This window comes from Equus caballus, chromosome 28 (genome assembly GCF_041296265.1).
Source record: "Equus caballus isolate H_3958 breed thoroughbred chromosome 28, TB-T2T, whole genome shotgun sequence".
Lineage (NCBI taxonomy): Eukaryota > Metazoa > Chordata > Mammalia > Perissodactyla > Equidae > Equus > Equus caballus.
This window is the reverse complement of record NC_091711.1, coordinates 31,085,040-31,097,535: the sequence shown is the minus strand read 5'-3', so window position 1 is coordinate 31,097,535 and position 12,496 is coordinate 31,085,040. Positions and strand designations below refer to the sequence as shown.

General features: G+C 35.4%; 2 protein-coding genes across 8 annotated transcripts in view; one reads left to right on the top strand and one right to left on the bottom strand.

Annotated features, from left to right (window-relative positions):
* Nucleotides 1-1,153: 1,153 nt before the first annotated feature.
* SYCP3 (synaptonemal complex protein 3) lies at nucleotides 1,154-11,985 on the top strand. Of its 5 annotated transcripts, none has more exons than XM_023631619.2 (9): nucleotides 1,154-1,660; nucleotides 1,751-1,809; nucleotides 2,472-2,617; nucleotides 3,052-3,118; nucleotides 3,286-3,320; nucleotides 5,371-5,488; nucleotides 6,338-6,437; nucleotides 9,171-9,269; nucleotides 11,564-11,689. In XM_023631619.2, exons 3-9 carry the CDS (start codon nucleotides 2,485-2,487, stop codon nucleotides 11,687-11,689), a joined length of 678 nt encoding a protein of 225 aa, XP_023487387.1. In that variant the 5' UTR covers nucleotides 1,154-1,660; nucleotides 1,751-1,809; nucleotides 2,472-2,484. The 5 variants fall into 5 exon arrangements, with proteins under 5 accessions (XP_023487387.1, XP_070110135.1, XP_023487390.1 ...); XM_070254034.1 differs by lacking the exon at nucleotides 1,751-1,809 and adding an exon at nucleotides 11,794-11,985 and having other exon boundaries at nucleotides 1,555-1,660; nucleotides 11,564-11,668; XM_023631620.2 differs by having other exon boundaries at nucleotides 1,573-1,660; nucleotides 2,468-2,617.
* The window catches only part of CHPT1 (choline phosphotransferase 1), a 31,321-nt gene continuing 30,530 nt past the window's right edge, over nucleotides 11,706-12,496 (bottom strand). For all 3 annotated transcript variants that reach the window (XR_002804772.2, XM_023631618.2, XM_070254033.1), the window contains one exon: nucleotides 11,706-11,873. Coding sequence is in view for 2 of the 3 variants with exons in the window: in XM_023631618.2 (XP_023487386.1) it covers nucleotides 11,829-11,873 (45 nt within the window). In the remaining variant the exon portion in view is untranslated. The remainder of the gene's footprint in view (nucleotides 11,874-12,496) is intronic.

Sequence of the window (12,496 nt, the reverse complement as noted above, 5' to 3'; positions counted from 1 at the left end):
GTTTTGGCACAGGGATAGGCAAACTGGCCAGTGAACAGGCTAGAGAAGCAGACTCTAAAACATAGAAACGTGACATACGACATAGCTGTTTTAGGGAAAGCATGCACTATTCAATAAATTGGTGTCCACACAGGGAGAAAAAAGTAATTGGGTCCTACCTGAAAACAGGCACAAAAATCAATTCTAGATGAACAAGGACTTAAAAATAGAAAGTAAAGCCTTAAAATCTTTATGTCTTTATGACTTCAAGATAAAGATACATTTCTTTTAAAAGATACAGAAAAACAGTCACAAAGATTAATATCTAGCATATATAAAGACCTGTAAATCCATAAAAAACACATACTATCCAATAGAAAAAACGAGCAAAAAACTCAAATAGACATTTTAAGGAAAAGGAAATGCAACTGACCAATAAGCATAACAAGAGCTTAATCTTAGGAGTTATTGGAGAAATATAAAAGAAGACTCTAAAGAAATATTTTATACCCACTAGAGTGGCGAAATTAAGAAATCTGACTATACCAAGTGATGATGAGTATATTGAACACTGGGAACTCATTCTGTTGGTGGGAGCATAAATTGGAAACCAATTTGGCATTACTGAATATCATACAGCCTATGACCTAGCAACTTCACACCTAGATACTCTAAAAACTTTAGTGTATGAGATTAGAGTGTTTATACTAGCATTGTTTATATAAATCTGAAAATAACCCACGTGTCCATGGACAAGAAAAGCAAACAAATAGTGGAATAGAATCATAATGGAATTTTTTTTTTTTAAAGATTGGCAGCTGAGCTAACATCTGTTGCCAATCTTTTTCTTTTCTTCTTCTCCCCAAAGACCCCCCAATACATTATCATGTATTCTAGTTGTGGGTCCCGGTTGTGATACATGGGACGCTGCCTCAGCTTGGCTTCATGAGTGGTCCTATGTCCCTGCCCAGGATGTGAACCAGTGAAACCCTCAGCCGCTGAAGCCGGAGCACCTGAACTTAACCACTCGGCCAATGGGTGCCCCACAATGGAATATTACAGAGTAGTGAAAATCAAAGAACTGGGGCTACATGTAATAATAAAAATTCTCTTAGTGACATAAGTAAAAACGTGAGCGGCAGAATACTACACAGAATATGGTACAGTTTTTTGTACTGCCCAAACACAAAACGAAGCGAGGTTGTTTAAGGACACATATATGTGGTAATAAAACTTAGCAAATGAGCCGGGTAAATGATTTACACAAAATTCAGGATAATTAAAAAAAATATCTCTGAATGGGGAACGGGGGGGATGCCATGCAAAGGACTTCCTGAGGAGATTCAATGCCTTTTGGTAAAATTCTACTTCACAAATGAGGTAGTGTGTTCATCATGTTTCATAACTTACGTATTCTTTTGTAACTTTCAACTAGTATAAAAATTTAAAACAAATTAAACAAAGAAACTGGAAAGCAACACTGCTCAATCGTCCTAGCCTCAAGCCAGGGCCCGCAAGGTCCTCTGGGTCAGCAGGGGGAGGAGCTTCATGGTCTGCTGCACGCATGCGTGCTGCAATCAGCCAATCAGTGACGCTCCCGGGCCAGGCGAGACTGGCTTTTCTCCCCGGGAATTCTGAGTTGCCTGAGAGGAGCGTCGCGGCTGCGAAGCGGGGACATCAGGTGAGGAGCTGTGGTGGGGGAGGCTGGAGGGGTGGACCACCTGTCGGGAGACCTGTCGCTGTGGTCCTCGGCCATTGGGGTTCTTTTCAGGTGTGAGGAGGGCAGGAGTTTGTCAGCGCGGGAGTCGGGCCAGAGGCGACTCTTGAAGGGTGAGGAAAATCTTCCTAGTGGGCCCTCCCTGGGGCGCCGACATTCTGACAGGAAAGTGAAGGCCGGGAGGCTCGCTGAGGGCAGGGCCGCGAGCGGGCGTCGCCGTCCCTCGGGTTTACGGCGGGGGAGAGGGGCCTTCGCGGGCGCGTCTCTGCCTCCTGCCCGCCCCTAACCCGTCAGGAACCATTCCCGCCTCCTGGGGCGCCTCGGCCCTTGTCCTCCAGGTGTGTTTGGTGGAAATCTTAGTGGCCGTGAATTTTCCGAGGCACGGGGGGCAGAGCGTTGTAGTTTTGTATTTGTGTGGCTGTACACTTGTTTTTGGCATGCTCACGATCCAGCTGTCAGCAGCTACGATTTCACTTGGTGACTGAAAATCCACAAACTCCATTTGCCCCAATTTAGCGGGACTCTGGCCCATCTGAAGTTCAGATCGCCGGGTCCCCGGGTGCGAACTCTCCGTCCCGGCACCCCTGGGATCTGGGTTCACGCGCTCGGTGTCTTCTTGGTTAGCTTTTGGGCCAACAAGATAAATGGGGAGACGCCTAACATATGGTTCTGCTAAGATCATCTTTATTTGATATCTACTTTTGAAATTTGCCAGTTTATTTAAATACTGTCTTTGGATTCGGAAGGCTTGAGAGATTTATTTTTTTAAAGTCAGAGCACGTCCAAATATGGTGCCCTCTGGAAGAAAACGTGCCGGGAAGTCTGGGAAGACATCAATGGAGGATCAGATCATACGAGCCTATGACTTTGAAAAAGATGATAAAAAAATTCTGAGTGGTTCAGAGGAGGAGGTTACTGAAGGTACCGTATGTCCACTATTGTGGGACAGTGTCCATGTCCTGCAGTTCGTTTGTTTTGAACCCACTACATTTTAGAGTATAATAAAACTTTGTTTGAAAAGCATTTTCATGTACTTCATGTTTATCATTTGGAGTTAGAGAAGCTTACATAGCATCTCTTGCCCTTGCAGTCATTACTCCCAAAATGTCTGATAAATAGTACGTGTCTTATTATGACACTAACACGGGAAGACTTGGCAAATTGTTCCTATAAAATGGTCCTCGATCCTGATTTAATTCCATCTAACCTGCAGAGCAAGTATTGCATTTAAATGTCTGCTTTAAAAACTTATGTTGGCAAAAAGCCTGAACCGCGTCAAAATTAAGATATTCCTCCATTAAAAACTACCACAATAGCATACTTAATTTCAAAAATATTTTTTATTGTCAATGCAGGGAAGACTCCAGTAATTGATAAGCATGGGAAGAAAAGGACTTCTGCAGGAGTAGCTGAAGATGTGGGGTAATGTGCTGAAAATAATTTTTGCCTCTTAGATAAAATACTTCAAGAAAAGTCTATTTTGGTTGTCCAACAAGTATTGTATGTAAAATACTGGGTGTGTGATTTCTTCCAAAACAACTATGATATTTTATGGATCCTTAAAGTTTTTTAATGTAATTTCTTCACAGGGGTGAAGTACAGAATATGCTGGAAAGATTTGGAGGTAGGTTTTAGGAGATAGTTGTATTTAAAGAAAATTGTTTTAAACCATATAATTTGTATAATGGGAAATGCTAATCAGTGGACTACAAGAGTGTTGTTTAATGCCTTGTTCTTGTGTATAAAATTTTGCATAAGCATGTGTGATTCAGCTTCATAAATTTCCTTACTTAACCTTTTCCAATTGTTGATGTCGAGTGAGAATGGTACTAACAATGGTAAGAATAGTGCTTTTATTTTATACATGTGTGAATTTAATGAACTGTGGAATTTTAGAACAAAAATGGATGGGAAAAATCTCTATCCTTCTTTGTATGGATTTTCACGAACTGTTTCATGGACTAAGTGATACAAACACACATACATATCTGTATATATGTCAGTTTTTCATTTTCTCAATTTAGTTATTTTTTTTTTTAAAGATTTTTTTTTTTATTATTTCCTTTTTCTCCCCAAAGCCCCCCGGTACATAGTTGTATATTCTTCATTGTGGGTCCTTCTAGTTGTGGTATGTGGGACGCTGCCTCAGCGTGGTTTGATGAGCAGTGCCATGTCCGCGCCCAGGATTCGAACCAACGAAACACTGGGCCGCCTGCAGCGGAGCGCATGAACTCAACCACTCAGCCACGGGGCCAGCCCCTCAATTTAGTTATTTTTTAAGACATTCCTGTGTTCTTTTCTTTGGGAGGGGCAGTGTAAATGGAAGCCTTTAAAATAACTCTTTATTGTTATTTTTACATTGTCAAACTATGTAGTTGAGAACTAAAGATAACCTTGCTAGCTAGTGTAATCAGATAAAAAGTTCATAAACTTTAAATGGTATGTCAAATATGAGTTACATTAACTGTGGTAGGGGATAGTACTCTTAAAAAGGAGTCAATATTTGGCTCCTCTCTATGGATTATTCATAGAATCAAGTCTTTTTTGAAGGCTTTGCTCTATTTGGCAGTGGCAAAATGCTTGTTTTGTAATCTGTCTTATAAATTTATTATTACAGATGAATATTGGAAATATAAAATACTTATATAATGCAGCTCCATCATGATTACTGAAAAATAACTATTGATGGTAGATCCATATGCATGTGTTTAGCAAAGAATTATTTGAAGAATTAAAAATTTTATGAAGTGCAGTGCTTATGGTTAAAAATGTCATATAAAAGGTTCCATGAAAGTTTCCCAAAGGGTTCTTGAATGAATTTATCTAGATATTTACTTAAGATTTTTGTATGTTTAGTCTTTGTCTCTTTTAGTAATAAAATATATTTAAGAGTATCACTGACTAAATTTTTGAAACTAATTTTCTTATTCTTTAACTATTTTTATCCTTTTTTGATTCTTTTTAAAAATAGTTCTGTGTGTTTCCTATAATGAGTTCTAACAATAATTCATCTAAATAATTCATCTAAATTTGTTCTTTCAGTTGGAGAGTATTTTATAAATTTAGAAAAATTTAGCCTTTTTTAGTGTTTTCTCATGAGGAAGTTAAAGTCTGTCCTTGAGACCCTTTTTTCATTTATTAGCTCTTTTTATTATTTATTTTTAATTAAAAATATTTTTTTTTGAGGAAGATTAGCTCTGAGCTAACTGCTGCTAATCCTCCTCTTTTTGCGGAGGAACACTGGCCCTGAGCTAACATCCATGCCCATCTTCCTCTACTTTATACGTGGGATGCCTGCTACAGCATGGCGTGCCATGCCGTGCCATGTCCGTACCCGGGATCTGAACCAGCAAACCCCAGGCCACCGAAGCAGAACGTGCGCACTTAACCACTGCACCACCGGGCCGGCCTGTATTAGCTCTTTTTAATCATCTCTAATTTAAAAAATTATCTGAAGTAGGAAAATTAGAATTGGGATACCAATAACTAAAAGTTTTCTTAGGAAAAAAGTAAGCAAATAATCTTGCTTTTTGACAATATGTCTGTTTTAAAATTTAATTTTAAATGTCTTTTCAAAACTGTTGAACAAACTTTACTCATATTTATTTGAATATGTGGGAACAAAATAATTTTCCTCAACATTAATTTTTAATGAATATTTATTTTCAATATAGCTGACATTAACAAGGCTCTTTGTGCCAAGAGAAAAAGACTAGAAATGTATACTAAGTCTTCTCTCAAAACCAGTAACCAGAAAATTGAACATGTTTGGAAAACCCAACAAGAACAAAGGTAAGGTCATTGGTTTGTTCACAGCCACAACATTTGTATCATTTCTTAGTATTCATTGGTGCAAATTATGAAAAATACTATCATCTTCTATTTATTGAGGTCTCTAGTAAAAACTATATTTGGCTTGATTTTTCTCTTTAGTCCTTTAGCCCTGTAATTTTACTCCTTCATAGACTTGCTACATATTTCCTAGAAATCAGTGAAGATTACCTATTTCTCCTTTTAAGTAACAATTGAGTTTTTTTGCTATAAAGGTAATTTATATTCATTCTAGAAATACACTAGCTGAGTAAAAAGTAAATGTCATATAAACCGTTCGTCTTGTGTTAGTTAACTGTTAAACAATGTAGAAAAAGGTCAATCTTATATTGTAAATAATTTGTATATTTTAGCCGAAGTGAGTTAACTATTGTTTCGTACAAAATCGTTGTACCAAAGTGGGGAAAAATTAAGTGAAATATTTCTATTTGGAAATCTTATATGATAAATATAATAACCTTATTGAATCTGTTTATCATATCAGAACCTATATACAGTAGGAAAAATGAAAAATAAACTGCTTGGAGATAAAATGGACCTTTCTGGAAAATTTATAAAATAAAACTTTCTTAGTTTTCAAGAGCTAAAGTATGTGAGTGAAAGGGCTTTTCTTTTAGCTGGTTAGGAAAATAAATACTTCTGGAATCAGCATAAATCATAATTTTACTTCTTGGTTTCACATCTGAAAATTTAAGGTGTTATTATTTCCTTCTTTTATTATATAGTATAAATTATGTCAAATCAACTTTGTTTTGAATATTTTTCCATATTGGTATAAAATGTGACAATATTCATTATTATGTTTTACAGGCAGAAGCTTAACCAAGAATATTCTCAGCAGTTTCTGACTTTGTTTCAGCAATGGGATATAGATGTGCAGAAAGCTGGGGAACAGGAAGAAAAACTAGCTGTTAGTATCATGCTTAGCTTTATAATTTATCTACTATAACCAAGTGTCAAGTAGGAATGGAGAGCCTAGCCTTGTAGTAGACCCATGGAACTCAGCCAGGTTTCATTACCCATTGCTGGCTATGGGTTTTGGTCTTGCTGGGTGGTAAACCAGAGAAGTACAGGCACATACAATACTCATAAAAGCTGTTGGTCTTTGCTTCTTATATTGCTTGGGATTCTTGGAGTTCCAAGTGACAGAAATTTGTCACAGTACAAAAGAAGGATTATTGGTTTACATAAAAGAAGTCCAGGGGTAGTTTAGCTTAAGGCATAGCTGAATGGGGCTAGGGAAGGATTGCTCATGTAGTGTCATCTGGGCTCTGTCTCCAGTTCTTAGTAGGCTCTCTCAGTGTGGTAAGCAAGATAGCTTCTTGCAATCCTAGATTTATTACAAGTTTAGTATCCTCAGTGGACTAAGATGGTCTTTCTTAATAACTCTGGCAGAAAAGTCCTCTGGAGGAATATCACTGATCTAGTTTGGAGCATTTGCCCATACCTGAACCAGTCATTATGGTGAAAACATGGTTTACTCTTAATGGCCAGACTTGTGTTACCTGCTCATCTCTCTGGGAGGTGGAAGTCAGCCCTACCCATATATTATTTAACTACATTAACTGTCCTTTTATTTCATACTTTCATTGTTTGTAAAATTATCACACATTTCTTATCTAAGAGCTAAGGTAGTGTTCATATCAAATAATTTTGAGTTAGGTGATCAGCTCAGTTTTGGAAACATTAAAGATTCATTTGAAACATTCAAGGGGAGATATTGAGTGGGCCATTGGTATGTAAGTCTGGAGTTCAGGAAAAAGGTATGGGTTGAACATACAAAGTTGGAAATTCTTAACATAAAGACAGCATTTAAGCCATGAGATTGGATGAGATCACCAAAAGAGTGATTGTAAATGTAAAAGAGAAGTCTAAGGACTGAGCCCTGGAGTAAGTACTTCAGAGTTTCGAATTTTAGAAGATGAGGGAAAACCAGTAGAGGAGACTGAGAATAAGTGGCCTAATAGGTAGAAAGGAAACCACTCTAACTGAAGCCTTATAAGAAGGGGAGAGGCTTAACTTTGTCATATGCTGCTTATAGGCCAAATAAGGTGGATTTGGCAATGTAGAGGTCATTGGTGTTCTTGCTCCAAATGATTTTGGTGGAATAGTGAGTGCAAAAAGCTGATTGGAATGAGTATGAGAGAATGAGAAATAAAGAAATGGGGTGGTAGCCTAAATAGAAAAGGAATAGTATGTATTTTGTTTTTGTTTAAGAATGGAGAAAGAGCAGCATGTTTGTGTGCTGATAGGAATAATTTGAGAGAAAAATGAAAAATAATGGAAAGAGGGGGACAGTTGCTGAATTCTTGAGAATGGATGGGATAGGTAAAGAAGTTGGCCTTAGCAGAGAACACAAGAGAGAAGGTAGAGCAGACGAGCACAGGTGGATGTAGGTGGGTGGGTAGATATGGTGATGGAAGACTAAAAGTTCTCTTTGGATTGCTTCTATTTCTTTAGTAAATAATTGAGGTCATCTGATGGTGGAAAAGATGTTGCCTTTTGAGGTCAAATGAGAAGGTATAACATACTTTCCTGAGGGTGGGCCAGTGAATGGGGAAATAGAATTGCCAAGCAGCATTCAGGGTCCAGTTTAGGCTAGTGATCATAGCGATTGTGATTTAAAGTGAGACCTGTCAGCATAGTTGTGGGGTTTTCTCCAATTATAACCAGCTACAGGGATGCAGGCAGAGTGACTGGGGAGTTGGATTTTCCAGGGTTGGTTGGGGTTTAGCCAAACAAGCAAGACAGAGTAAGAAGGGAGCAAAGGAATGCACTGGAAAAATGATGATGATTGATTATGGAATTTAAGGTGGGAAAGAGGAAAGTGAGGACATGGAAATAGGGATAGGAGACAGTAAAAAGTGCAGGTAGGATGAATGTATTTTAGGTCTTGATAGAGATTATTGAGCTGTAGTACTAATGAGAGTGAGCTAGAATGTAGGGAAGTAGTGGTTGAATAGTGGGATATATGGAGAAACTGTATAGAATAATGGTTAGAGCCTGGATTCTGGAGACATCCTATTAGAAATCACCTTCTGGTTTGACCAAATGCTGGCTGTGAAACCATGGAAAAATTTTTTTATCTTTATGCCTCAGTTTCCACATCTTTGAAAGGGGGATAATAAGTACCTATCTCATAGAGTTGTTTAGAGGATTAAATGAGTTCATATATCAGTTTATTTAAAAGAGTTCAGAGTAGTATCCAACATATAGTTAATATGAAGTTTGCTATTATTAATACTATGTAGAGGTTATAGTTATTGGTAATGAAAAAATCTAGCATATAGGTATGTGTAAGTGAATGGCTAAAGTAGAGTGGAGGACAGAAATCATTGGAAAGTAGGCCAGGGAACTGAAAGACTAGCATTATTGGAAGGATCATCTGTGTTGATATTGAAAGCATGAAGAAGTAAGACATGTTTAGAGTATTGTTGAGATTTCCTATCAATGACTGGTAGGATTATTATATTAATATTGTATATTAGGATTGAACACAAATTATTTAAACTTGGTCATAATACTTATTAAGAGAGAATGTTTATTGATTTTAAAACTATTAAGTTTGATGTAGATTATTTTTTGCTAAATTTAAAATTTTACCCAAATTGTTATCACATAATTTTTTCTTTTACATTTGTAGAATATGTTTCGACAGCAACAAAAGGTTTTTCAACAATCTAGAATTGTTCAGAGCCAGAGACTGAAAACAATTAGACAGTTATATGAGCAATTCATAAAGGTCTGTTGTATTTGGTAACACAATACATTCTTATAAAACATAATTTATATATGGAAGTAGAAAATAAGTTTTTCTTTCTAAGTTTAAAAACACTTTACTTATACATTTTAGATTCTTTCCATTTTGAATTCATTGTTTTTTATTTAATTTTAAGTGCTAAATGTATTTTTATTTTAGGATTCTAATATTTTTGTGAGGATTATTGAAAACAGGAAATGGTAAATTAGGAATTTTACCTAAAAATGTACATACAATTCATACTTTATTAATACTTTAGTGATAGTTCTCTGTTCAACTGAAAATAGAAAGTCCAGAAATCATTTCTAGGTAATCTTTTACTTGTTTTTGTATCTGCAGTGTTTGCTAAAAAGAAAGTATCCAATTGAAATTGATGTTCTTTTAAATTTTCAAGCGTATTATGTACTTAATAGCATATTTGCTTTTAGAATTATTACAGTGACTAAAAATGGCTTTATATGCCAACTGGCCCAGAGATATAATAGAATGAAAAAAAGCCAGATGAGGATCAAAAATTTGTGGATTGAGAATTATCTACTGACACATATGCATATTAGCAAATTGTGGTCTGTGGCATTGACCTCTTGTTCATGCAGATACATATTTTTTAGTAAATATTCATAGGAGTTCATTGGAATCCTGCATATACTTTTTTTTTGATGGGCGTTTCTTTTAGATAATCTCAAATACATGTTAAAATGTCATTCTTCTAAAGGAATTGGGATGCTCTGAGTAAACTAGAAAAATAGTTTTAAAATAAATTTTTTTTTTTTTTGCTGAGGAAGATTCACCCTGAGCTAACATCTGTGCCAGTTTTCCTTTTGTATGTGAGTCACTGCCACAGCATGGCCACTGACAGGTGGTGTAGGTCTGTGTTTGGGAACTGAACCCAGGCCGCCAAAGCGGAATGTGCTGAACTTAACCACTAGGCCACAGGGCTGGCCCCTAAAACAAATCTTTTTAAAGAACTTGTAAAATAATATATATGAACACAAAAGTTATTTTTTAAAGTGTTTCCAATCAGCTTGTTCTAATGCTCCCTGAAAACCATTTAATTGGTGTGAAGGTTTAATAGAGTACTAGAAAATATTCCTTCTAATTGTTATCACTAAATGTTGCCACTTAGAGTAGGAACTTTAGTATTATATTTGACTCCTCCATCTTCCTTATTCTTCACATCCTGTAATTTCTACCTCTGCAACGGTTCTTTCTTTCTTTCAATTCCCACTGCTACTGCCCTAGTTCAGAACCTTGTCATTCTTTGCTTAGACTATTAAGATTCTTAACTGATTTCTCTGTTCTCCAACCCATCCTTCAGAGGTCTACCATATTATCTTCCTAAAACATTATCTCTTCCCTCCTGAAAAACTGTCAGTAGCTCCTCATTCTTAAATTCTTAGGTATTCAAGATCCCCTCCATAATGTGATCCTCTTTTTATGCTTCAATTACTACATTCATCCATTACTCCCACCTCTCCACATAATTGCTTTCTCTGAACTCACTCACTAGGCACTTCCATGCTTTTCCTTATACTCTTGCCCTAGAATACTTTTAACTCCTTTTTATTTATTGAAATCTTATTTTTTTGCCAACTAAATTCAAATCAATCCCCATTTTCTGTTTCATAGCCACAGCAAGTTGTGTTTCCATTGCTATTATAAAATTTTTTGTTATTTTTGTTTCTATGTTTCTTCTCACTGGAATAAGGGAGTGATCATGTATTACTATTTTTTAATTTCGCCACAGCATTTAACATAGTACCTTTTACATAGAAAGCATTAGAATCACTAATTGTTTGATGAATAGTAAATATTTATAACAATTTTTGTTTTTCATAAATTGAACAAAGAGGTATACTATAGATCATTTTATTCCTTCTAATGAATTCACATCACACTATTAGTCATAATAAGTGGAGTACAACCTGATGTTTAGAAAGATCATTAGAAATTTTCAAAATTATGGAATTTATAGACATGGGAATTAGTCTTTTTCTTTTTTATTCTATTTTGACCTTAACCGTTCATTAACTCATTGTTTTGAGCAAAGTATACTACTGTTTTACTTCCTATAATAATGTTGATTCATGTCTGACATTTTTTTATTCCTTTAGTGGGTATTTTGGTTTTCATGTATTAGAATATTTTTATCTGAAATACATAATACACATTATTTGAATATTAAAAAATTCCTAATTTTGAAAATTAATTGTACAAGTTTAGAACCTAAGATGAAAAGTGCTGGTTTGTAACTGAACTAGCCTTTTGTGTTTTAGAGTATGGAAGACTTGGAGAAGAATCATGATAATCTACTTACTGGTGCACAAAATGAACTTAGAAAAGAAATGGCTATGTTGCAAAAGAAAATTATGATGGAAACTGTAAGTTGTATTTACAATTGAAAAAATAAGGATAATGTAAGCATTGAAATATTTTATTTGCTGAAATATGTATAACACTTATCTAAAAATTAAACAAATGTTTAATATCTCCTTTCACGTAACAGCAGCAGCAAGAGATGGCAAGTGTTCGAAAGTCTCTTCAATCCATGTTATTCTGATGACTCTTTGAAGGAAGAACTTGAACCTAAGTAATACGATACAATTATAACATTAAGTAAGAGGCATGTAAGTCTTTAGAGTGGTTTAAAAATTGTAGTTTAAAATATTATATGGTGTTAATCATCAGCTCAATTGCAAGATCCCTCTATCTGTTAACCTCTGTATAAAATATGAAGTTATTCCTAAATTATATGTACCAAGCTTTCAGCTCTTTAAAAGTAATAGTGAATTTTTCTAATACTTATCAATTAACTTTTAGCAATAAAGATGATTTAACTTAAGGTTTTGGCTTCAGTGTATCTGTATCAGTCCCAAAAGGTAGAAAGCACAATACAGAAGGTTACATTGTTCTTCTTTAAGCAAAAAATACAAAATCTATTTTATATGTATATCTTTTTGTATATACCCATTAAGTTACACAGCCAATTCTAATAAAAATAAGATTTCAAAAGAAAATCTACTCTTGACCTATGAAATTTATTAAAAGCAACTTAAATATGTGTTCTGGAATAAACTAACCTGTTAAAACCAATAAGACAACTGAACAAGATATATAAATATCAGTTTTAAGACACGGATTTGTGAATATGTCATTTCCACAAAGACATCACAATGCCATTTAATTGGGCATGGTCCACAATTAAATGA

Coding starts and splice junctions, on each gene's coding strand:
- SYCP3 (XM_070254034.1), top strand. CDS start 2,485: ATGGTGCCCTCTGGAAGAAAACGTGCCGGGAAGTCTGGGAAGACATCA. Junction 2,618..3,051: donor AGAGGAGGAGGTTACTGAAG/GTACCGTATGTC, acceptor TTGTCAATGCAG/GGAAGACTCCAGTAATTGAT. Junction 9,270..11,563: donor TATATGAGCAATTCATAAAG/GTCTGTTGTATT, acceptor TTTGTGTTTTAG/AGTATGGAAGACTTGGAGAA.